The sequence below is a fragment of the Trachypithecus francoisi genome, unplaced genomic scaffold (assembly GCF_009764315.1).
Source record: "Trachypithecus francoisi isolate TF-2019V2 unplaced genomic scaffold, Tfra_2.0 Lachesis_group16, whole genome shotgun sequence".
NCBI classification, from domain to species: Eukaryota; Metazoa; Chordata; class Mammalia; order Primates; family Cercopithecidae; genus Trachypithecus; species Trachypithecus francoisi.
The window spans coordinates 45,436,114-45,462,291 of record NW_022681461.1 but is presented as its reverse complement, the minus strand read 5'-3'; the positions used below and the strand labels follow the sequence as shown (position 1 = coordinate 45,462,291).

Here is a 26,178-nt window from a genome sequence, read left to right as displayed (position 1 = left end):
CGCGGTGGCTCAAGCCTGTAATCCCAGCACTTTGGGAGGCCGAGGCGGGCAGATCACAAGGTCAGGAGATCGAGACCATCCTGGCTAACACGGTGAAAAAATACAAAAAAAAACTAGCTGGGTGAGGTGGCGGGTGCCTGTAGTCCCAGCTACTCGGGAGGCTGAGGCAGGAGAATGGCGTGAACCCGGGAGGCGGAGCTTGTAGTGAGCTGAGATCTGGCCACTGCACTCCAGCCTGGGCGACAGAGTGAGACTCTGTCTCAAAAAAAAGAATTATGGGATGCTAGTAAGACATGACATGAAAAATGCTTAGAACAATGCTTGGCATGTATTGAAGACTAAATAAATAGCAGCTATTATTTATGTAAAATGTTCAGTTTTGGCAAACTTATGTTTCATTTTGGGAACAAGACTTGTGGGGATTTACCCATTTTTCCAAGACTTCTACTAGCAGTATTTATTAAATTGAAATGCTGCTCAGTTTGAGGTTTGCTGACTAATTACCTTTGCTAATTCAGGGAATATTCCTATCTAGCTCTGTATCTTTGAAGTCTAGAAAATTTAAATAAAGATATTTTGCTGTTTTTTCCTCCTTACTGCTCTTAATTGTCTTAATGCAAAGAAGTTGGGTGCTCAGTTTCAGGAACTTTAAATATACATCACAGGCTGTTTTAAAACCCATCTAATTTATAGTATTAGGAGTGAAGGTCAGTGCAGAGGTGTACTGATAGTGGTCACAAGAAGAAAATAAAGTAATGAATCATAGGATAGGGTTTTTTTCTTCTACAGTAGTTATACAAGTTTCATAGCTGCATGTATTGGTGTGGGACTTGTATGATTTCTCTTAAATTTTACACCAAATAATGAGATGAACTGTTTATTCATCTCTTCTTTATTTTTTATTTTTATTTTTTGAGGCAGAGTCTCACTGTCGCCCAGGCTGGAGTGCAGTGGCAGTGGTGCAATCTCCGCTCGAAGCAAGCTCCGACTCCCAGGTTCATGCCATTCTCCTGCCTCAGCCTCCCTAGTAGCTGGGACTACAGGTGCCCGACACCATGCCCAGCTAATTTTTTTGTATTTTTAGTGGAGACAGGGTTTCCCTGTGTTAGCCAGGATGGTCTCGATCTCCTGACATCATGATCCGCCCACCTCGGCCTCCAAAGTGCTGGGATTACAGGCGTGAGCCACCACGCCTGGCCCTATTGATCTCTTTTTACCAGCAGGTTCATGACTCATAGTGCATGCATATTCAATTGTCTGTTGAATCATTTTTCTATTATAGAATAATACATGCTATTATAAAATATAAAATATTTATAATAAACTTTCATATTTTGTGATTTAGTAATGTAGAAATGAAGCAGCAAGTTAGAATCAGTATGTTGTTAAAAATGGGATTTTTCGGCCGGGCGCGGTGGCTCAAGCCTGTAATCCCAGCAGTTTGGGAGGCCGAGACGGGCGGATCACGAGGTCAGGAGATCGAGACCATCCTGGCTAACACGGTGAAACCCTGTCTCTACTAAAAACTACAAAAAACTAGCCGGGTGATGTGGCGGCGCCTGTAGTCCCAGCTACCCGGGAGGCTGAGGCAGGAGAATGGCGTGAACCCGGGAGATGGAGCTTGCAGTGAGCTGAGATCCGGCCACAGCACTCCAGCCTGGGTGACAGAGCGAGATTCCGTCTCAAAAAAAAAAAAAAAATGGGATTTTTCTATTTAGCGATATTACTTGGCAACAGTTACTGTTTTGAGCTTCATATATGTGGCTCTGATAGGATTTCTGTTTTGTATATGTGACTCTTTTTTTTTGAGACAGTCTCTCGCTCTGTCACCCAGGCTGGAGTGCTGTGGCGTGATCTTCGCTCACTGCAACCTCCGCCTCCCAGGTTCAAGTGATTCTCCTGCCTCAGCCTCCTTGAGTAGGATTATAGGCATGCGCTACCAAGCCCAGCTAATTTTTGTATTTTCAGTAGAGACGGGTTTCACCATGTTGGCCAGGCTGGTCTCGAACTCCTGGGTTTCAGTGATCCTCCCACCTCAGCTTCCCAAAGTGTTGGGATTACAGGCATGAGCCATCATGCCTAGCCTGTGACTTGTTTCTTTTAAGAGTTCTAGACGGGCACGGTGGCTCAAACCTGTAATCCCAGCACTTTGGGAGGCCAAGACGGGTGGATCATGAGGTCAGGAGATCGAGACCATCCTGGCTAACACGGTGAAACCCCGTCTCTACTCAAAAATAGAAAAAACTATTCGGGCGATGTGGTGGGCTCCTGTAGTCCCAGCTACTTGGGAGGCTGAGGTAGGACAATGGCGTAAACCCGGGAGGCGGAGCTTGCTGTGAGCTGAGATCCGGCCACTGCACTCCAGCCTGGGCAACAGCGATACTCTGTCTCAAAAAATAAGCGTTCTTAGTTGTGTAACAGCTGAATTTTTGTGTGTGTGCTTGTGGGTATACATATTATTCACAAAAAGTGAATTAACAGAAATAACTGCTTTTCTTTGTTTATAAATCATTAGGAAAATAGGGATGCACATGTACACACTTAGGGCTTCAAAATGTGTGCCATGTAAGAAACACATTGCAGGATTTGAGTTGCCACAGTATTATAAAACTAGTATTGAATTCAGTTTTAATTTGCAGTTTTCTTAGGATGTTTTACATTAGTCTTGACTCTTATAAGCTTTGACATTGGTATTTGAGGTCTAAGTTCGTACATATAGAGAAATAGCATGAATATTTTATTCGGAGATGTTTCAAAGACTGTATTACAGTGGTTAAAGGAAAGTCCAAAACCTCTTTAAGGAACACTGCAAGTTAAGACTCTGCTGTTTTAATAGGTAGATGACCTTGCCTGAGTCAGTCTTTTTGAATTTTAGTTTTCTAATATTTAAAATGAGGTTTTTAGTGATCCCTCAGTTTCCTTTCAGCTCTGAAATTTGGTAGGTAAGTTACCTTGAATGTGTATCTTGTTAAAATGTTTAAAAACAATATAAAAGGAAACAAATCATTTTTATGCCTATTTTTAGAAATAACCCCTAAACCTGGTAATATTTTGGTGTATTTTTTTCAAACTTGTCTATGCATTTTTTAAATTTTTTTATTTTTTATTTTTTTTTGAGACGGAGTCTTGCTCTGTCACCCAGGCTGGAGTGCAGTGGCCGGATCTCAGCTCACTGCAAGCTCCGCCTCCCGGGTTCATGCCATTCTCCTGCCTCAGCCTCCTGAGTAGCTGGGACTACAGGCGCCCGCCACCACGCCCGGCTAGTTTTTTGTATTTTTGAGTAGAGATGGGGTTTCACCGTGTTAGCCAGGATGGTCTCGATCTCCTGACCTCATGATCCGCCCGTCTCGGCCTCCCAAAGTGCTGGGATTACAGGCTTGAGCCACTGCGCCCGGCCGTCTATGCATTTTTTAAAGGACTTTCTGTCGTGTATGGTTATGCCCCGCTTTTGTGTGCATGTGCGTATTAAGCATTTGGTATGTTATTTTAAAATGAAATGCCTTGAAGAATGAATCAGTCAGACCTACTGTTAACATTTTGATATATTTTCTTTCAGACTGACTGTTACAATTTTTTGGTATTTGCTATTATGTATAATTATATCCTGCTTTTACTTAGCATATTAAGGATTTTTTTACATGTAATTTTAAAGTGGAATGCTTTGAAGAATGCATCAAAACCACAGCTGCATAAGGTTGTACCCTTGGGAAGTAGTACAGTGATGTCTTGAAAAACTAATCTGGTCCCTGTTCACCAAACCGTAGGACTGCCTGCCCAAGGAAGATTTTTTTTTTTCATCTTCTGTCATTTTTGAGTCTCATTAAGAGCTTATGAGTCTTGAGCATATCTTTGACCTACTTACTCTTTGTGTTTTTGTTTTTTGTTTTGTTTTTTGAAATGGAGCATCACTCTGTCACCCAGGCTGGAATGCAGTGGCACAATCTTGGCTCACTGCAACCTCCGCCTCCCGAGTTCAGGCGATTCTCCTACCTCAGCCTTCCTAGTGGCTGGGATTACAGGTGCCCGCCACCATGCCTGGCTAACTTCTATATATTTAGTAGAGATGGGGTTTTGCCATGTTGGCCAGGCTGGTCTCGAACTCCTGACCTCAGGTGATAAGCCCTCCTTGGCCTCCCAGAGTGCTGGGGCTGGGATTACAGATGTGAGCCACCATTCCCGGCTTGACCCACTTACTCTTTTTTTTTTTTTTTTTGAGACAGAGTCTCGCTCTGTCGCCCAGGCTGGAGTGCAGTGGCCAGATCTCAGCTCACTGCAAGCTCTGCCTCCCAGGTTTATGCCATTCTCCTGCCTCAGCCTCCCGAGTAGCTGGCACTATAGGCGCCCGCCACCTCGCCTGGCTAGTTTTTTTTTTTTTTTGTATTTTTTAGTAGAGACAGGGTTTCACCGTGTTAGCCAGGATGGTCTCGATCTCCTGACCTCGTGATCCGCCCGTCTCGGCCTCCCAAAGTGCTGGGATTACAGGCTTGAGCCACCGTGCCCGGCTGACCCACTTATTCTTAGAATTTATTGTGAAGATAGATGTAGAGATTGAGCAATATGTTTATTACAGCAGTGTGATTTTATAATACAAAATTTGATATGGAAAATGGCCCAACAGTAGGGTTAGCTATTCAGTGAAGTACTGTGTACGTGTTGAGTAATTGTTGACATAAAAAGATACTCATTTTAGGCCGGGCGCAGTGGCTCACGCCTGTAATCCCAGCACTCTGGGAGGCCGAGCCGGGCGGATCATGAGGTCAGGAGATCGAGACCATCCTGGCTAACACGGTGAAATCCCATCTCTACTAAAAAATACAAAAAACTAGCCGGGTGAGTTGGCGGGCGCCTGTAGTCCCAGCTTCTCGGGAGGCTGAGGCAGGAGAATGGCGTAAACCTGGGAGGCGGAGCTTGCAGTGAGCCGAGATCCGGCCACTGCACTCCAGCCTGGGCAACAGAGTGAGACTCCGTCTCAAAAGAAAAAAAAAGATACTCATTTTAATTTGAAGAGGTCTACTTTTGAGTACGTTTGTGTCATATACATTAAAATTGCATAGCTATGTATGTATATATACAAATACGTGGGCTGAAAACAGATTGAGTTGTTGAAATTATGGATTAGTTTTCTTTGATAGGATATGTTATTGTCAAAAAATTTTAACAGCTTTATTAAAATATAATTCATTTCTCCAAAAAGAGACCATGTATCCATTTACTTTCCATTTCTACCCAATCTTCTTCCCCACCTTGGTCTAGGTGGCAACTAACCTCCTTTCTTCCTATTCTGGGCACTTCATTATAATAGGAATTGGCCGGGTGCGGTGGCTCATGCCTGTAATCCCAGCTGTGGCGGGCGAATCTCGAGGTCAGGAGTTCGAGACCAGCCTGGACAACATGGTGAAACCCTATCTCTACTAAAAATACAAAAAGTAGCCAGGCGTGGTTGCACATGCCTGTAATCCCAGCTACTTAGGAGGCTGAGGCAGGAGAGTTGCTTAAACTTGGGAAGCAGAGGTTGCAGTGAGCTGAGATCGCGCCACTGTACTCCAGCCTGGGTGACAGAGTGAGACTCTGTCTAAAAAAAAAATATGGAATCCTAGAACATGTGGTCTTCAGTGGCTGGCTTTTCTCACTTAGGATGATGATTTTCTTTGTTGTTTTTTTTTTTTTTTTTTTTTTCTGAGACGGAGTCTCCCTCTGTCGCCCAGGCTGGAGTCCAGTGGCCGGATCTCAGCTGACTGCAAGCTCCGCCTCCCGGGTTCATGCCATTCTCCTGCCTCAGCCTCCCGAGTAGCTGGGACTACAGGCACCTGCCACTTCGCCTGGCTAGTTTTTTGTATTTTTTTTTTTTTAGTAGAGACGGGGTTTCACCGTGTTAGCCAGGATGGTCTCGATCTCCTGACCTCGTGATCCGCCCGCCTCGGCCTCCCAAAGTGCTGGGATTACAGGCTTGAGCCACCGCGCCCGGCCAGGATGATGATTTTCAAGGCTCATCCATGCTCTAGCCTGGATGTGATAGTACATTATGACTTTTTATTATCAAATATTCCATTATATTGAGTTACCATATTGTATTTACTCATCACTTGATAGACATTTGAGTTATTTTTACTTTTGGCTTTCATGAATAATACTGTGAACATTTGTGTCGAAGTTTTTTTGTGAACATAAGTTTTCATTTCTCTAGGAGAAAATTCCTGGGTCAGATGTAACTTCATGTTTGATATTTTGAGAAACTCTCAGACTTTCCAAATCAGCTGCACCGTTTAACATCCAACCAGCAATTGTATGAGTGTTCCAGTTTCTCCACATCCTTGCCAACACTTGTTATTATTTGTTATTTTTTGGCCGCCTGAGTGGCAGTGAGGGTGGTATCTTGTGATTTTTGATTTACATTTCCTGAATAACTTAATGATGTTGAATTATGTGAACTAAAAAAAAAATGTGCAAATTTAAAAGTTTTCTGTACTTATCATGAATTTACATTTGTAAAAGTCTTTCAGTTGGAAGGACATAGTTAATTTTTGGTATATTAAGATACGTGAATTTATGTATGACATCAATTGAACCGTAATGGTTAATGAAAGGTACAGGGCTGGGCGCAGTGGCTTATGCCTGTAATCCCAGCACTTTGGGAGGCTGAGACGGGCAGATCATGAGGTCAGGAGGTCGAGACCATCCTGGCTAACACGGTGAAACTCCATCTCTACTAAAAATAGAAAAAATTAGCCGGGCGTGGTGGCGGGCGCCTGTAGTCCCAGCTTCTCGCTCGGGAGGCTGAGGCAGGAGAATGACGTGAACTCGGGAGGCGGAGCTTGCAGTAAGCCTAGATTGTGCCACTGTACTCCAGCCTGGGCGACTGAGCGAGACTCCCTCTTCAAAAAAAAAAATTTATGAAAGGTACAACTTGTAAATCTGAATCTGGGAGTAGGAGTAAGGGGTGAATTTTTTAAAAAACCTAGTTAGCAAAATTAAAAACCAATTGTAATGAAAAAGTACGTGTAAAATGAGGTGGTGTGAATCAAACTAAATGCAAACATTACATTTTATGAATAAATATAGTTTCATTAATTGTTTCTGTGTTAATAAACCATTTTGCTATGTCTTAATTTTGTGAGACAAAGCTCAAACAAAACAAGACCAAGTAATGATATAACGTCACAAAGAAAGCAGGAATGGCGATACTGCTGTCTGTTAAAAGTGGAATTTAAACTCAAAGCTTGAGGAGAGAAGGGTATATATAGGCAGTCCTTAGCTTTACATAGTTCCTGTAGGCACAAATTTCAATTGCCATGACTTAGCTAAGTAACAGTCCCCTAATAACATGGTTAAAATTTCAGCTACCCTGCCGTATTAACTGTAATTGCATAAACTACAAAATTTGCTGCTAGTCTTTCAACCCACAAATTAAGATATAAATTACAGGTGCATATAATGTCACTTTCTTTTTTTTTTTTTTTGAGACGGAACCTTGCTCTGTTGCTCAGGTTGGAGTGCAGTGGCCGGATCTCAGCTCACTGCAAGCTCCGCCTCCCGGGTTCCCGCCATTCTCCTGCCTCAGCCTCCCGAGTAGCTGGGACTACAGGCGCCCGCCACCTCGCCCGGCTAGTTTTTTGTATTTTTTATTAGAGACGGGGTTTCACCATGTTAGCCAGGATGGTCTCGATCTCCTGACCTCGTGATCCGCCTGTCTCAGCCTCCCAAAGTGCTGGGATTACAGGCTTGAGCCACCGCGCCCGGCCGTCACTTTCAAAGTTTCTTGGTGATTGGTCACCGTGCATCAGTTTCTCAAAATCATGCACAGTGGGATGTATAGTTGGCCTCTGTCTCCTAATGATGTCCCCATGTGACAGTTTACCAAAATAAATGAGGAAATTGGTCATCAAAGATGATAGTGCAGCAAAAATCATAATGCTAGATGGGAAATTTGAATTTAATATAAATGGAATAATAGAATAAATAGCTTACCTTGTAAATATAGATGGTTGGCAGTTGGACAGACACTAATCGTCCAGCCAGAGAAACTTAGCGAAGACAAGCTTATCAGCATAAATGAAAAAGGTAGTTGTAATGGAAAAGATGAAGATATCCTATTAGTAGAAGTGATACTAACAAAAAACATTGAGGATATTTCACAACATTGAAAGCATGAAGGGTAAAATATTGGAATCTGATCCAAACTTAGAAAGGAGTATAACAATTTGCCAAGGCATAGAAGATAGACTCATTCCGTATCATAATTAGTATCACTAGAAGAAAGCAAGCACTGTTCAAAGTATTCTTTTTTTTTTGGAGATGGAGTCTCGCTCCGTCACCCAGACTGGAGTGTAGTGGCGCGATCTCGGCTCACTGCAACCTCTGCCTCCTGGATTCAGGCAATTCTCCTGCCTCAGCCTCCCGAGTAGCTGGGATTACAGGCATGTGCTACCACGCGCAGCTAATTTTTTTGTATTTTCAGTAGAGATGGGCTTCCACCATATTGGCCAGGCTGGTCTCGAACTCCTGACCTTGTGATCCACCCGCCTCGACCTCCCAAAGTGCTGGGATTAAAGGCGTGAGCCACCGCACCCGGCCCTGTTGAAAACTATTCTTGATAGTTTTTTTGTTTTGTTTTGTTTTTAACGAAGAAATGATACACTTTAATCTCAGTGTTCCTAAAGTTTTAAGTTACAGCATACTAAGTAAGTATTGGTTTTACTATTTCATTTCCTTATACATTTACATAACTGTCAGTAACAGACGGCTTAATGTTCTGACAGTTTTTAAAGGTCACAGAACAATTGTAACTTTTCCAATTGATTATTAAGATTGCCTTGCATGGTCATTTTTAAGAACTGCTTTGAGGTTAAGAAAAATGATTCATGTAAAAAAATTTATCTCTAATCTTTATACAGTAACTTTGTGGTAGATCAGTCTTCAGTGGCTTTTAGACTTAGAGCCATACCATTAAAAAAAATCCACATTTGAAACATTTTCTTGTAATTGTTTTTGAGGTCTTTTCCTACTCCTGAAGTTCCTGGTGACCACAATTTTGAGCCCTTTGGGGATGTTAATTTAGTAAATGGGGGTGCTTAAGATTCAACTTCTTCAGTCTTGTTTTTAGCTTACAAATTTTATTTTTGTCTTGTTAAGAGTTTATACTTTTGAAATAATCTCTTTACTGTTGTTTTTCAGGAGGGAGAATTTGTGTTGAATTGGTTTGACCAGAAATATATTTTGGTCAGAAAAAATATATTCTGGTTCTGACCAGAAATATATTTTCATGGAGGTTTAACTCAAGTCATTTACTTGGAATTTGAAACCTGTTACATAAGAGGAATGTTGTACTGTTATAGCTAAATGTGTTAATTTTTCTAATTTGAGATTATGGACAGGAATTAATGATGTCTAGTAAAATCTTCAGTTTTTGATGGAATGAGATGATTTCAGTTTAACTCCAGAGTAAATTTGGTAAATAATTGGTTTGCCTTAATCCTAGCATAATATTACTTTGAAAATGGGATGTGCAGTTAAAATACATGGATACAATGAACATTACAGAATTTAAATATTAAAGCTGACTTTTATATACCCTCACTTTATATATATATAAAAATATATATATATTTATTTATTTTATTTATTTATTTTTTTGAGGCGCAGTTTTGCTCTTGTTGCTCAGGCTGGGGTGCAGTGGTGCGACCTTGGCTTCCCACAACCTCCACCTCCCGGGTTCAAGCGATTCTCCTGCCTCAGCCTCCCAAGTAGCTGGGATTACAGGCATGCGCCACCACGCCAGGCTAATTTTGTATTTTTAGTAGAGATGGCGTTTTGCCACGTGGGTCAGGCTGGCTTTTGACCCTGACCTCAGGTGATCTCCCCGGCTAGGCCTCCCAAGTGCTGGGATTATAGACATGATCCACCACGCCCGGCCATATTTAAATAGAACTCTTAAGCTTTCTTTTTTTTTTTTTTTTGAGACGGAGTCTCACTCTGTCATCCAGGCTGGAGTTCAGTGGCCGGATCTCAGCTCACTGCAAGCTCCGCCGCCCGGGTTTATGCCATTCTCCTGCCTCAGCCTCCCTAGTAGCTGGGACTACAGGCACCCGCCAGCTCGCCCGGCTAGTTTTTTGTACTTTTTAGTAGAGACGGGGTTTCACCGTATTAACCAGGATGGTCTCGATCTCCTGACCTCGTGATCCGCCCGCCTCGGCCTCCCAAAGTGCTGGGATTACAGGCTTGAACCACCGCGCCCGGCCTTAAGCTTTCTTTTAATTGAAATTTTATTTTAGAGCTTTTTAAAAATTCTAACTAGAGTGTTAACTGTACTCATTAGTTCCCTAATTCTTAAAGAATTTTAGCAGATAAGGAATTGGTGATACACGTCTAACGATAGTAATAATTTTAGAAGTTGGTACATTTTAGAGGAAAAAAGTATCCATTCCATTTTCCTGTTGCTTTGGGGAGTAAATGTATATCAGCTGTCATAGTAAAATTATCAACATACTTATGTCTAGCTTTATAGAACTGATAGACTTCTATATGACTCACTGATGTGGGGAGGAGATGTACAGGGTCCGTCCTGGATAATGTATCTAAATATGTATGTACAGATAGTCCCTGACTTATTGTAATAATCCCCACAGGTCAAGGACAGGACCAAGTAGAGGTAATTGAATGATGGGGGCGATTTCCCAAATGCTATTCTCGTGATAGTGAGTCTCATGAGATCTGGTGGTTTAAGTGTCTGGTATTTCTCCTGCTTGCACTCATTCTCTCTCCTGCGCCCCTGTGAAGAGGTACCTTCTGCCATGATTGTAAGTTTCTTGAGGCCTCCCCAGCCATGCGGAACTTTGAGTCAATTAAACCTCTTTTCTTTATAAACTATCCAGTCTTGGCTATTTTCTCATAGCAGCATGAGAACCAACTAATACGGTAAATTGGTACCAGAAAGTGGAGTGATGCTGTAAAGATACCTGAAAATGTGAAAGTGACTTTGGAACTGGGTAACAGGCAGAGGTTGGAACAGTTTGGAGGGCTCACAAGAAGGTAGGAAAATATGGGAAAGTTGAGAACTTCTGGAGACTTGTTGAATGGCTTTGACCCAAATGCTAATAATGATATGGACAACGAACTCAAGGTTGAGGTGGTCTCAGAGGGAGATGAGGAACTTGGTTGGGAACTGGAGTAAAGATCACTCTTGCTGTGCTTTAGCAGAGAGACTGGTGGCTTTTTTCCTCTGCCCTAGAGATCTGTGGAACTCTGAACTTGAGAGAGATGATTTAGAGTATCTGGCAGAAGAAATTTCTAAGCAGCAAGGCATTTAGGAAGTGACGGAGCATAAAAGGAAAATTTGCAGCCTGATGATGCAGTAGAAAAGAAAAACCTATTTTCTGGGGAGAAATTCAAGCTGGCCTCCAAATGCTAATCACCAAGACAAGGGGGAAAACGCCTCCAAGGCATATCAGAGACCTTCATAGCAGCCCCTCTCATCATAGGACCGGAGGTCTAGGAGGGAAAAATGGTTTCCTGGGCTGGGTCCAGGGCCTCCCCTGCTGCGTGCAGCCTTGGGACTTGGTGCCCTGTGTCCCAGCTGCTCCAGTCTTGGCTAAAAGGGACCAAGGTATAGCTGAGGCTGTTGTTTCATAGGGTGCAAGCCCCAAGCCTTGGCAGCTTCCACATGGTGTTGGGTTTGCGGGTGTGCAGAAGACAAGAATTGAGGTTTGGGAAACTGCCTAGATTTCCGAAGACGTGGAAATGCCTGGATGTCCAGGTAGAAGTCAGCTGCAGGGACAAAGACTGCATGGTTCAAGAACCTCTGCTAGGACTATGTGGAAGGGAAATGTGGGGTTGGATCCCCCACACCGAGTCCCCACTGGCGCACTATCTAGTAGAATTGTGAGAAGAAGGCCATCATCCTCCAGACCCCATGATGGTAGATCCACCGGCAGCTTGCACCATGCACTTGGAAAAGCTGCAGACATTCAACGCCAGCCCAAGGTGGGGTGTGTAGCATACAAAACCATAGGGGCAGAGCATTTTAAGGCTATGGGAGCCCAGTTCTTACATTTGCATGATCTGGATGTGAGACATGGAATCAAAGGAGATCATTTTGGAACTTGACTGCCCCTATTAGATTTTGAACTTGCATGGGGCCTGTAGCCCCTTTGTTTTAGCCAGTTTCTCCCATTTGGGATGGATGTATATAGCCAATGCCTGTCCCCCCATTGTATCTAGGAAGTAACTAACTTGCTTTTGATTTTACAGGCTCCTAGGTGGAAGAGACTTGCCTTATCTCAGATGAGACTTTGGACTTGGACTTTTGGGTTAATGCTGGAATGAGTTAAGACTTTGGGGGACTGTTAGAAGGGCATGATTGTTAAAGGGGCCAGGGGCAGAATGATATGGTTTGGCTCTGTGTCTCCTCCCAAATCACACCTTGAATTCTAATAATCCCCATGTGTTAAGGGCGGACCCAGGTGGAGGTAATTGAATGATGGAGGTGGTTTCCCCATGCTGCTCTTGTGATAGTGAGTTTCATGAGATCCGATGGTTTCATAAGTGTCTGACATTTTCCCTGCTTGCATGCATTCTCTTTTGTGGCCCTGTGAAGAGGTGCCTTCTGCCATGATTGTAAGTTTCCTGGGGCCTCCCCAGCCATGTGGAACCTGTGAGTCAATTACACCTCTTTTCTTTAGAAATTACCCAGTCTTGGGTATTTCTTCATAGCAGTGTGAGAATGGACTAACACACCTACAATGGTTCAACTTAGATTTTTGACTTGAGTGGGTTTTTCATGGTATTTAAATGGATTTCCGACTTAAGATATTTTAGATTTATAGTGGGCTTATTGGGACATAACCTCTTAGTAAATTAAGAACTGTCTGTGTATATATATACACACATGCAAACAGTTGAGGCTCATTATTTGTGGATTCCATATTTGCGAATGTACCTACTCACTAAAATTTATTTGTAAGCCCAGATCAGTAGTACTTGTTGTACAGGTCATTCACAAACATGCACTGAGTAGCAGAAACATTTGAGTGTCCTGATACAATGCATACTTAGCTGAGGTTGAACAAGGGAATGCTTGCCTTCTTTTTTTCAGCACTCATACTGTAAGCAAGTATCTTTTTTGCAGTCTATTTATTGCCATGAGGTTTTGCATTTTTGTGCTTTTGTTGGTCATTTTGCCAATTAAACCAGCCCCCAAGCCTAATGCTAAAGTGTTCTTTAGTGTTGGTAAGTGCGAGAAGGTTATAAGGTGTTTTACAGAGAAAGCGCATGTTACATACGCTGTTGGCTATGAGTTCAGTGTTAATGAGTTAGCAATCTGTATTAAATAAGGTGTCTTTAAAACGGAAACACACGTAAAATGAGTTTATGTGTTGATTGGTTTATGAAAACCTTGTGATTACAGGAACTTAACCCTGTATTTCCCCTAGGAACAATGGTTGAGTATTTGCTAATTCAGTTTTCACAGTGACTTTATAGAACATTACTACCGCAGATAGCAAGAACTGATTGTACATATATGAATGAATGGGTTATAACATGTCTGATTCCCTCATTGAGTAAAATAAAATTCTTTTTTTTTTTTTTGAGATGGAGTCTCGCTCTGTCGCCCAGGCTGGAGTGCAGTGGCCGGATCTCAGCTTACTGCAAGCCCCGCCTCCCGGGTTTATGCCATTCTCCTGCCTCAGCCTCCCCAGTAGCTGGGACTACAGGCGCCCGCCACCTTGCCCGGCTAGTTTTTTGTATTTTTCTAGTAGAGACGGGGTTTCACCGTGTTAGCCAGGATGGTCTCGATCTCCTGACCTCGTGATCCGCCCGTCTCGGCCTCCCAAAGTGCTGGGATTACAGGCTTGAGCCACCGCGCCCGGCCTAAAATAAAATTCTTAACATACTCATTGATCATTTTAAAAACGTAAGTTTTGTGAGTTGTATAATACACAAAGTTATTTTGAAGTGAAACCATATTTCGGATGCAGTTAAATGTATTGATTAATGCTAATGTGTCAGAGTTTGTAGTTTATCATTGTAGGTTAAAGAAAACCAAATTTATTAACTTTTTTTTTTTTGAGATGGAGTCAGACTGTCACCCAGGTTGGAATGCAGTGGCGTGTCAGCTCACTGCAACCTCCGCCTCCTGGGGTCAAGTGATTCTCCTGCCTCAGCGTCCCAAGTAGCTGGAACTATAGGCGTGTGCCACATGACCGCCTAATTTTTGTATTTTTAGTAGAGACAGGGTTTCACTATGTTGGCCAGGCTGATCTCAAACTCCTGAGCTCAGGTGATCCACCCGCCTCAGCTTCCCAAAGTGGTGGGATTATAGGCGTAAGCCACCGCGCCTGGCGATTTAACCATTTTTAAGTGTATCATTCAGCAGTGTTAAGTACATTCACATTGTGCAACCTCTGTAGTTTTACTTAATAGAATTACTGAATTTAAGTAGTAGCTTGTTACTGAATTTAATAAAAGTATTTGGAATTATTAATTGTCCTTTAACTTATATAAAGATTTGTAATGCAGTTTAGATTATGCATTTTTGATAACTGCATAATAGGGTGTATTATTTAATAAATTATATATTTGAGCTTGCTTTGTACTCACGTCCTGCCCCCTTCTTTTTTAGTGCTTTTTTAGGACCAAAGGATATATTTCCTTACTCAGAAAATAAGGAAAAATATGGCAAACCAAATAAAAGAAAAGGTTTTAATGAAGGTTTATGGGAGATAGATAACAATCCAAAAGTGAAATTTTCAAGTCAACAGGTACGTCATTACATAAAATTTGGTATTATTTAATCCTGGGGAATAATCACTATCCTGGCTGTAGGAAAATAAATACTAAAAGCCTTATGAATTTCGTATTAGCTTGTTGTGTTCTTATTTGTGAGGTTGAACCTTGGACATTTTATATCAAAACGAACTGATGAAATCATTATTTTGTGTAAACAGATATCAAGAAACTGGGAACTATTCAGTTATTTAACTCCTCCTGATTGAGGGTTTAATACATCATTGAATTTAAAGCTGTATGTACTAGTCTCCTAAATTTAGGTTTTGCAACTTACATGATGTGTGCTTTAATTTTCTTATTCTCTTTAATTAATTAATTTTTTCTTTTTTTTTTTTTTTGAGATGGAGTTTCGCTCTTGTCACCGAGGCTGGAGTGCAATGGTGCAGTCTTGGCTCACTGCAACTTATGCCTCCTGGGTTCAAGTGATTCTCCTGCCTCAGCCTCCCGAGTAGCTGGTTTACAGGTGCCCGCCACCACACCTGGCTAACTTTTTGTGTTTTTAGTAGAGCCAGGATTTTGTCATGTTGGCCAGACTGGCCTCAAACTCCTGACTTCAGGTGATCCATCCGCCTCAGCCTCCCAAAGTGCTGGGATTACAGACATGAGCCACTGTACCCAGCCTTTAATTTCTAAATCCATAGAATTGTATTCAAATATGAACCTCATGAGTTAAATTAATATGTGACAAATATAACACTGTGCAAATTATATTTATTGGTGTCAGCAGCCACCTTATACTTTCTTTTCTGTGTTTTTTTCCATGGGTCCAGAGCTTTTATTAATTTACATGCGATACTAAATTTTCATGGAGTGGTTTGCCTTTATCCAATTTGTTTCATTTTTATCATACTACAGAAAACACTTGTTCTCTTTTCCTTTGTGCTGGTATTGATGGATTAGGGAAAAAAAAATTTTTTTTTTTTTTTTTTTTTTTTGAGACAGAGTCTCGCTCTGTCACCAAAGCTGGAGTGTAGTGGCACCATCTCAGCTCACTGCAAGCTCTGCCTCCTGGGTTCACACCATTCTCCTGCCTCAGCCTCCTGAGTAGCTGGGACTACAGGTGCCTGCCACCACGTCTGGCTAAATTTTTGTATCTTTAATAGAGACGGGGTTTCATCGTGTTAGCCAGGATGGTCTCGATCTCCTGACCTGGTGATCCGCCCGCCTCAGCCTCGCAAAGTGCTGGGATTACAGACCTGAGCCACCACGCCCGGCCTAATTTCTTGTATTTTTAGTAGAGACAGAGTTTCACTGTGTTAGCCAGGATGGTCTCGATCTCCTGACCTTGTGATCTGCCTGCCTCGGCTTCCCAAAATGCTGGGATTATAGGCTTAGAAAAATTTTTTGTATTGTCAATTGCATTCTTCAATTGTTGCATATATTCCCAAATGAATGTCTCAGAGCTCTTACGATTTAAAGTAAACACATGGCTTTATAATAGACCCAGAGCGCTATGAGAGGAGGTCTTTATGAAGATAATTGGAAAGTTTCTCATTCATCAATAAATGTCTTCTTTTTAAGACCTGAGGTCCAAAAATTGGGAAGAGCATGAGTAAACCTAAAGAAGGGAGGTAGCAACAAAGTGGAAATTCTGCAGCTTTTTAGCCTTTTTTATTTTATTTTTATTTATTTATTTATTTTTGAGACGGAGTCTCACTCTGTCGCCTGGGCTGGAGTGCAGTGGTGCAATCTCGGCTCACTGAAGTCTCCGCCCCACCAGGTTCAAGCAATTCTCCTGCCTCAGCCTCCCGACTAACTGGGATTACATGCGCCTGCCACCATGCTTGGCTAATTTTTGTATTTTTAGTAGAGACGGAATTTCACCATCTTGGCCAGGCAAGTCTTGAACTCCTGACCTTGTGATCCACCCGCCTCGACCTCCCAAAGTGCTGGGATTACAGGCGTGAGCCACCATGCCCGGCCTAGCTTTTTACTCTTTTTTTTTTTTGAGATGGAGTCTCGCTCTGTCGCCCAGGCTGGAGTGCAGTGGCCGGATCTCAGCTCACTGCAAGCTCCGCCTCCCAGGTTTACGCCATTCTCCTGCCTCAGCCTCCCCTGTAGCTGGGACTACAGGCGCCCGCCCCCTCGCCTGGCTAGTTTTTTGTACTTTTTAGTAGAGACGGGGTTTCACCCTGTTAGCCAGGATGGTCTCGATCTCCTGACCTCGTGATCCGCCCGTTTCGGCCTCCCAAAGTGCTGGGATTACAGGCTTGAGCCACTGCGCCCGGCCCACTTTTTACTCTTACACCTGTAAATTTTATGTCTTCACATGTGCCATGCTTTTTCTTAGATAACTTTTTAGATACTGTTCTATCTGTAACATAGAAATCTTTCATTGAAGCTCCAAGGCCACATTAAATGATCATAAGTGACTTCATTACCTCCGAGTACTTACTTGTTAATGGATTCATCAAACCGTATCATAATTGTTTCTGTACTTGTCTGTACCTGCTACAGAGTTATATTGCCTCTGTGAACAAAGGTTAATGTCCTGTGTGCCCAGCATGTACACCTGTGAGAAGAATAGCTAATCACTAAGTATTTGTTGAATGGTTTCATGGTTTCTCATCATTATTGCCTTGACTGTGTAATGGGAAGACATCTGTCTAAAAGACAGAATTGATTGTTTTCTGAAACTTAATGTCTTGTAATTTTCTTTTTTTATTTTTTATTTTGGAGACACAGTCTTGCTCTGTCACCCAGGTTGGAGTGCAGCGGTGCAATCTTGATCTTGGCTCGCTGCAACTTCTGCCTCCTGGAATTCAGCTATACTCGTGCCTCAACTTCCTGAGTAGCTGGGATTACAGGCGCATGCCACCATGCTTGGCTAATTTTTGTATTTTTGGTAGAGATGGGGTTTCACCATATTGGCCAGGCTGGTGTTGAACTCCTGACCTCAAGCAATCCGCCTGCCTCAGCCTCCCAAAGTACTGGGATTACAGATGTGTGCCACAATGCCTGACTACGTTTTGTCATTTCTCTTGGATCACTTGTCCTGTGATTGCACCTTTATGGTCTTTTTCATCTTCCAAATTGTCAAGCCTTGTCAGCATATAGTCTTGGAATTTTTTTAGTTTTTGAGACTGCGTTGCAGAGGCTGGGGTACAGTGGTACGATCATGATTCACAACAGCCTCGACCTCCTGGGCTCAGGCTGAGGAGGGAGGATGCCTTGAGCCCAGGAATTGAGGCTTCTGTGAACCACAATTGCACCACTGCCTCCAGCCTGGGTGATAGAGTGAGTCCCTGTCTCTAAAAAAATTAAAAATAAAGAATTGCGTATATTATTGGGGTAAAAACTTATTTTGCAAAATTAATAGAGTTGATTGCTCACAGGCAGCAACTAAACAATCAAATGCATCATCTGATGTTGAAGTTGAAGAAAAGGAAACTAGCGTTTCAAAGGAAGATACTGACCATGAAGAAAAAACCAGCAATGAGGTATGTTCTATTTCTCCTAACATTTTAAACCGATTTTGTTTCAAGGAACAAATAATGAAATAAGTTGGCCATGATTATTAGTAAGTAATTTTTAAAGTACTTGAAAAGTGAATTAGAAAATATTTAAGGCTTATTTCCTTAAGTATTAAATACAGTATTGCTAAACAATTTGTGCATCTTTAAGATGCATACATGTTATTCTTTGAAGTGATTTTTATGCGTAAAACATGAAGTACAACTATAGGGTGTGGAAGTAATTTTTTTTTTTTTTTTTTTTGAGACGGAGTCTTGCTCTGTCGCCCAGGCTGGAGTGCAGTGGCCAGATCTCAGCTCACTGCAAGCTCCGCCTCCCGGGTTTACGCCATTCTCCTGCCTCAGCCTCCCGAGTAGCTGGGACTACAGGTGCCCGCCACCTCGCCTGGCTAGTTTTTTTGTATTTTTTAGTAGAGACGGGGTTTCACCGTATTAGCCAGGGTGGTCTCGATCTCCTGACCTCGTCATCTGCCCGTCTCGGCCTCCCAAAGTGCTGGGATTACAGGCTTGAGCCACCGCGCCCAGCTGTTAAGGATATTTTTTAAAGGGAAGTATTGTGGGATGAATGTACTGGAAAGAGTATTAGAGTAAATTTTTTAAAACCTAGATAGATGTCCAACTGTATATGATCTGTGTGTAAAGATTACTCATTTAGCCCTTCTAGGCTTCATGAAGTAGTTGTTAGATGATCTTCAAAGTCCCAGCCACCCTTTAAAATTCACAATCCTAAAATTCAGAATTCTAGTGTAGAAAAAGTAGTTTTATAAATGTAAATAGACAAACTTCCTGGTGTACTAGCAAGCATGACATATTTGATCTGACAGTGGAAATGCATTTTTCTCACTTTATAATGTTGAGACATAATGTTTATAATTTCAGAACTCTGCAGAGCAAAACAAATTTCCCCAGTGCTTTTAGTTAAACGTGCTTGTGACTTTTAGTTTAAGAAGGTTTCTTTCATTCCTGGAATGATTTATTCAGTATTCAGTTTTCTTTTTTCTTTTTTAGGATGTGACTAAAGCAGTTGATATAACTACTCCAAAAGCTGCCAGAAGAGGGAGAAAGAGAAAGGTAATTTCACTGACTTACCAACCACAGGGATCTGAAAAGAATTTTTATTTCAGTTGGGTTGAGGGAGAGTAGATATAATGAAACTTTAAATTTCAGCTTTTATTCTAAACCCTTTAATTTTTTATGGGTTATGTTTTACTTGGCAAAACTATCTGTGTTTCTTTCTTAGTGATGTAGCACCTTTAAAATAACTTGAGTGGTAAAGGAAATGAAATGCATCAGTTTTCATTCATTTTAATGACTCTGCTTCAGTTTCTCTAAAATGGCTAGAAATACATACTCGAAGGTTGTGGAGGATGAAATGATTTAACATATGTAAAATGTTTATGCTAAATCCTGGTACCTAAACACTAGTAAGTGCTATATAAGTGTTGTCCATTATGTTTTTGTTATTGTTACTTCACAACATTGTTGTGAGAAATGAGTGTGAGTGACAGTGCAAGATTAGGTACATAGTAGGCTTTTAATTAATATGAAATTTTCCTTCCATATACGAAGTTTTGTTCACACCCTTTTCTGACCTATTTATGTCTCGAATTATTATTATATACCAAAGATACAAAGAAAACCAAGAGTTCAGTATCTCATGAGGAGGTAAACTGTGAAAATAAATAATTATAGTGGCTTATTTGCTGTGTAGTATGGGTTGGAGGTGGTGTGATAACAGGATTTTTTTTTTTTTTTTTTGAGACGGAGTCTGGCTCTGTTGCCCAGGCTGGAGTGCAATGGCCAGTTCTCAGCTCACTGCAAGCTCCGCCTCCCGGGTTTACGCCATTCTCCTGCCTCAGCCTCCCGAGTAGCTGGGACTACAGGCGCCCATCACCTCGCCCGGCTAGGTTTTTGTATTTTTGAGTAGAGATGGGGTTTCACCGTGTTAGCCAGGATGGTCTCGATCTCCTGACCTCGTGATCCGCCCGTCTCGGCCTCCCAAAGTGCTGGGATTACAAGCTTGAGCCACCGCACCCAGCCTGATAACAGGATTTTAAAATACAGGCAGAATTTTGTCAGGCAGATGAAGGAGCAGGGAAGGACACATGAAGCAATTTGAATAGCACATACAGACACATAGCAGAAATTCCGTTTCAAGCATCTTGAGTAATGTATTTCAGTATTAACACACCATAAAGTTTGAGGGAATAGGTACCAAAAAAACCTGATGTTGTCCTAAAGTCCTTGGAACTTACAGAAGTGATGGGAAATGATTGAATTTTTTCAAATTTTAGATACCTCCTTTAAAAAAATTTTTTTTAAAAGATAGGGTCTTGCTCTGTCACATAGGCTAGAGTAGTGCATTGGTGCAATCACACCTCACTGCAGCCTCAAACTTTTGGGCTCAAGGGATTTTCTCATCTTACCCTCCCTAAGAGCGGGGACTACAGAAGTGTGCCACCACACCCGGCCTTTTTTTTTTTTTTTTCTGAGACGGATCTCGCTTTGTTGTCCAGGCTGGAGTGAAGTGGAGCGATCTTGGCTCACTGCAACCCTCCACCTCCAAAGTTCAAACAGTTTTCCTGCCTGGGCCTCCCGAACTGGGATTACAGGCACACACCACCATGCCTGGCTAATTTTTGTGTTTTTGTGGTGATTTGTTTTGTTTTGTTTTGAGATGGATTCTCACACTGTTGCACTAGCTGGAGTGCAGTGGCACCATCTCGGCTCACTGCAACCTTCGCCTCCCAGGTTCACGTGATTCTCCTTCCTCAGCCTCCCGATTAGCTGGGATTACGGGTGCACACCACCATGCGCGCCTAATTTTTTTGTATTTTTAGTAGAAATGGGGTTTTACTATGTTGGACAGGCTGGTCTTGAACTCCTGGCCTGAAGTGATCCACCCACCTTGGCCTCCCAAAGTGCTGGCGTGAGCCACTGCGCCCGGCTAATTTTTGTGTGGTTTTTTTTTTTTGAGACCGAGTCTCACTCTGTCACCCGGGCTGGAGTGCAGTGGCCGGATCTCAGCTCACTGCAAGCTCCGCCTCCCGGGTTTACGCCATTCTCCTGCCTCAGCCTCCCGAGTAGCTGGGACTACAGGCGCCCGCCACCTCGCCCTGCTAGTTTTTTTGTATTTTTTAGTAGAGACGGGGTTTCACCATGTTAGCCAGGATGGTCTCGATCTCCTGACCTCGTGATCCGCCCGTCTCGGCCTCCCAAAAGTGCTGGGATTACAGGCTTGAGCCACCGCGCCCAGCCAATTTTTGTGTTTTTAATAGAGACAGGGTTTCACCATGTTGGCCAGGCTTGTCTTGAACTCCTGACCTCAGGTGATCCGCCCATCTCAGCCTTCTGAAGCGCTGGGATTATGGGTATGAGCCACCGGGCCTGGCCAAATTTTTTTATTTTTTTATTTTTATTTTTATTTTTTTATAGACATGGGGTTTTGCTGTGTTGCCTAGGCTTATCTCAAACTCCCAGCCTCCGGTAATCCTCCCAAAGCACTGGGATTACAGACATGAGCCTCTGTGCCCAACGTGATGCCTCATTTTTTTCTTTTTTTAATATAAATTTGATTTTTTTTTTTTTTTTTTTTTGGATATAGAGTCTCATTCTGTCACCCAGACTGGAGTGCAGTGGCATGATCTCAGCTCACTGCAACCTCTACCTCCTGGGTTCAAGCAATTCTCCTGCCTCAGCCTCCTGAATAGCTGGGATTACAGACGTGCACCACCATGCCTGGCTAATTTTTGTATTTTTAGTAGAGATGGGGTTTCACCATGGTGGCCAGGCTGGTCTCAAACTCCTGGCCTCATGTGATCTGCTCACCTGTCTCCCAAAGTGCCGGGATTACAGGTGCCCGCCACCATACCCAGCTAATTTTTTGTATATTTAGTAGAGACGGGGTTTCACTATGTTGGCCAGGCTGGTCTTGAACTCCTGACCTCGTGATCCGCCTGGCTTGGCCTCCCAAAGAATGCATCATTTTTTTAAAGCAGTGTGATTGATGGGGATTGGATTGGGGCATTGAAACAGTTCACTGTAAAATTCATTCAGAATTTTAGTACTAACTTTACTGGCCTTGGCATGGATTTGAGTAGTCAATAAAGAAGACAAAGTCTTTGTTTCCATTGAACTTTGAGACAAAAAATAAATATTTAAAATAAGAGGGTCTAAATGGGGAGTTAGTGAGTTGGCAACCGACGAGGCTACAAAAGGCCTTTCTAAGGAGTTGGCACGAGACTGGAAGGACAAGGATCTTACAGCAGATTTTTTTTTTTTTTTTTGAGAGGGAGTCTGGCTCTGTCGCCCAGGCTGGAGTGCGGTGGCCGGATCTCAGCTCACTGCAAGCTCCGCCTCCCGGGTTTATGCCATTCTCCTGCCTCCGCCTCCCAAGTAGCTGGGACTACAGGCGCCCGCCTCGTCGCCCGGCTAATTTTTTGTATTCTTTAGTAGAGACGGGGTTTCACCGTATTAGCCAGGGTGGTCTCGATCTCCTGACCTTGTGATCCGCCCGTCTTGGCCTCCCAAAGTGCTGGGATTACAGGCTTGAGCCACCGCGCCCGGCCTTACAGCAGATTTTTTAAGTGGTGTAGACGAGAGATGGGATTTAACAGCACTTAAAGAGGTTAAGTTAATGGTTGATGAGAAGTGGGTGGTGAAGGCGGGGGGGGGGGGGGGGGGGCAGAATCTAAGGTGGCTCCAAGGTCTTTACTTGAATAACTAGTTACTGGGAGTGCAGAGGATGTTAGTTTGGAATCACAGGCATGAGTAAGGGGAAGGTGAAGCACCTGTGGGAATTGGACTGAAGAGATACATATTTTATATATATATTGTTCTGGCACCAAAAAGAGAGAAGATGTAAGTTACAGATGCAGTCTCTGGCATGAAGACAGGGTAATAGATGAGGTCAAAGGAGAATTGTTTATTGAGAGGATGCAGAAACCAGAATCCTGAAGGAATATAATGGAGAGCGGGGAAGATTGCTCTGTGAAATTATGGCTGAGAATGAACTGTCGAGAGAAAAATCTAAGAGGATATCAAGCTAAACAAGGGAAGGGAGAACTTTCCAGAATGAAGAAGTGGTTAGTAATGTCCTGATTTAGAGAGGGTCCCAGTAAGATACTTGCCAAATAGGCTCCTCTAGGATACTTTCAGGTGAACTCCATTTAGTTGAATGGTAAGGACAGAAACTAGATTAAGGGGTTAGAGAATAAATGTTTAATGGTAAAGTTACACTGTGCTTTTGAAATCTTTGAAGGAAAGGAGAATGTGGCAACTTAATAGGGGTTTTCATGGCTAAGGGAAAGTGTTAAAATGACAAAAGACAGTAGATGCCCTAAGAGTTTTTCTTTGCAAAATTAGGAAAGATCAAAGATGCAGAGTCAGTATAAATTATTTTACATAAATATGTGTTGGATGAGAGAATGGAGGGGACATTTGAAGGAATTGACTTAACAAGGAAGAGATGGATGTTACAGTCTCTAACACTGAAGGGGAGGGATGAAAGAGGCTCTGAAACTTTCTTGGGACACTAGGAAATTAAGGGAATTCCTTTCTATGGCCCTTACTCCCTTCTGCCCTACCCACATCAAAGGAAGACTTTGGATATGGTACAAGTCAGGAAGAATGGATTGAGTGTTTATGCAGCTGTTGATGGGAGAAGGAGACCTGATCAGAGAGGGTAAAGTGACTTTGAGATCTCAGCTGAGATTGCATAAAATGAATGCATGTTTGTACATTTTTTTTTTTTCCAGCAGGCCTCAGCAGCTGGGAATAATAGAACAGAGAAGGTAGAATTGTATAGTAACCTCTTTCTTGAGGATTTGTGGGACAGATACAGCAAAACAAGGATGTGGAGGACTTATGAATGCATTTGAATGGTAATCCCATGAGGTTTTTGTGTGCGTGTGAGGTGGCGTGTTTTTAGTTAAGATCAAGGAAGCTGTTAGAGCTAGAAAGTGGGGTTAAAATGAAGAGAAAGTAAATTAAAGGGTTAGAGGTCTCAGAGTAAGTAAAATATGGAAGAAATAAATCTGTAGTCAGTAGTGTAAAATATTTGCATTTAAGATGTTTAAATATTTAAGCATATCCTAAGAGTGGAAAAAACTTTAAATATGTGTATTTCATATAACTTCATTGGTCCTTTCTTTAGATAAAATATTTCTGATTTTATTTTCATGAGGAATGGTTCTGACTTGCATGATTTTGGGTGAACACACATGCATGGTAGGGCTGATCTCTTAGTGTTAATATATCTTTAATTATTATCGATGAACTTGTTACACTTATTGGTACCTCCTTAGAAACCATCTCTTCTACCTATAATTCTTTTTTTTTTTTAACGTTTTTATTTTTTTCTGAGATGGAGTCTTGCTGTGTTGCCCAGGCTGGAGTGTGGTAGCAGGATCTTAGCTTACTGTAATCTCCACCTCCTGGGTTCGTGTGATTCTCCTGCCTTATTTAGCCTCTTGAGTAGCTGGGATTACAGGCGCCTGACTTATTTTTGCATTTTTTTTTTTTTTTTTTGAGACGGAGTCTCGCTCTGTCGCCCAGGCTGGAGTGCAGTGGCCGGATCTCAGCTCACTGCAAGCTCCGCCTCCCGGGTTTACGCCATTCTCCTGCCTCAGCCTCCTGAGTAGCTGGGACTACAGGCGCCCGCCACCTCGCCCGGCTAGTTTTTTGTATTTTTTAGTAGAGACGGGGTTTCACCGGGTTAGCCAGGATGGTCTCGATCTCCTGACCTCGTGATCCGCCTGTCTCGGCCTCCCGAAGTGCTGGGATTACAGGCTTGAGCCACCGCGCCCGGCCTATTTTTGCATTTTTAATAGAGATGAGGTTTCACCTTGTTGGTCAGGCTGGTCTTGAACTCCTGACCTCAAGTGATCTGCTCTCCCCAGCCTCCCAGAGTGCTGAGTGGGATTACAGGCATGAGCCACTGCGCCCAACCCTACCTATAATTCTTATTCAGTGTCTTGATTTATTTCCAAAAGCAGAAAGTTAAGTGAAAAGAGTCTTCTTTGCACCAAAGAATTGATCAGTTATAATTTTAGCCAAATTATGCCCTCTTCTCAGTAGGAAAAGAGCTCTCAGTCTTGAGTTATTAAGCTTTGTTACCTGGGGAGCTTTTTAAAAACACAGAATCCTGGTTCCCTGACTCAGAGCTATTGAATCAGGATTGGGGCAGGTCAACTTTGTAAGTTCTTAAAACTCTAGAAATAAAACCTGAGCTAATAATATTCAGGGAGGAATTTTCAGTGTTCTCTGAGAACAACTCAAGGGTTACCTTAGATGAGTTTTAATAATGCTTTTAATATGCTTCATTATGTTTCAGTTATTAAAAGAAATGTTTAAAAACGTAATAAAGAAATGGATACATTCGTAGAAGTGGAATTGCCATATAAAGGTTTTTTTTTGTTTTTGTTTTTTGAGACAGTCTTGCTCTGTCACCCAGGCTGGAATGCAGTGGCATGAATCTTGGTTCACTGCAACCTCTGCCACCTGAGTTCCAGCAATTCTCCTGCCTCAGTCTCCCATGTAGCTGGGATTACAGGTGTGCACCACAAGCCTGGCTAATTAATTTTTTGTATTTTTAGTAGAGAAGGGGTTTCATCATGTTGGCCAGGCTGGTCTCGAACTCCTAACCACAAGTGATCACAGTGGTGGGATTACAGGTGTGAGCCACTGTGTCCAGCCCTATATAGAGATTAGCACATTCTATATTGCCAATACACATTCATAATTATGCTCTTTATCATAAAGTATTTATTGGTACCAGCTTATTGATCATTGATAGTCAATGTATGAATGCTTCTCTGCCTGCTTACCAACACTGGGCATTATGTTTACAAATCAAATCATTGATGAAAAGGCAATTTTTAATTTTTTTTAATCAATGAGATTGGATTATGCATGTTTTTGAGTG

General features: G+C 42.3%; 1 protein-coding gene across 5 annotated transcripts in view; it reads left to right on the top strand.

The window, feature by feature from the left end:
* The window catches only part of PSIP1 (PC4 and SFRS1 interacting protein 1), a 53,308-nt gene that overhangs the window by 10,147 nt on the left and 16,983 nt on the right, over positions 1 to 26,178 (top strand). For all 5 annotated transcript variants that reach the window (XM_033237398.1, XM_033237403.1, XM_033237400.1 and 2 more), the window contains exons 4-6: positions 14,615 to 14,753; positions 18,117 to 18,221; positions 19,263 to 19,325. In XM_033237398.1, coding sequence (XP_033093289.1) covers positions 14,615 to 14,753; positions 18,117 to 18,221; positions 19,263 to 19,325 — 307 coding nt within the window. The remainder of the gene's footprint in view (positions 1 to 14,614; positions 14,754 to 18,116; positions 18,222 to 19,262; positions 19,326 to 26,178) is intronic.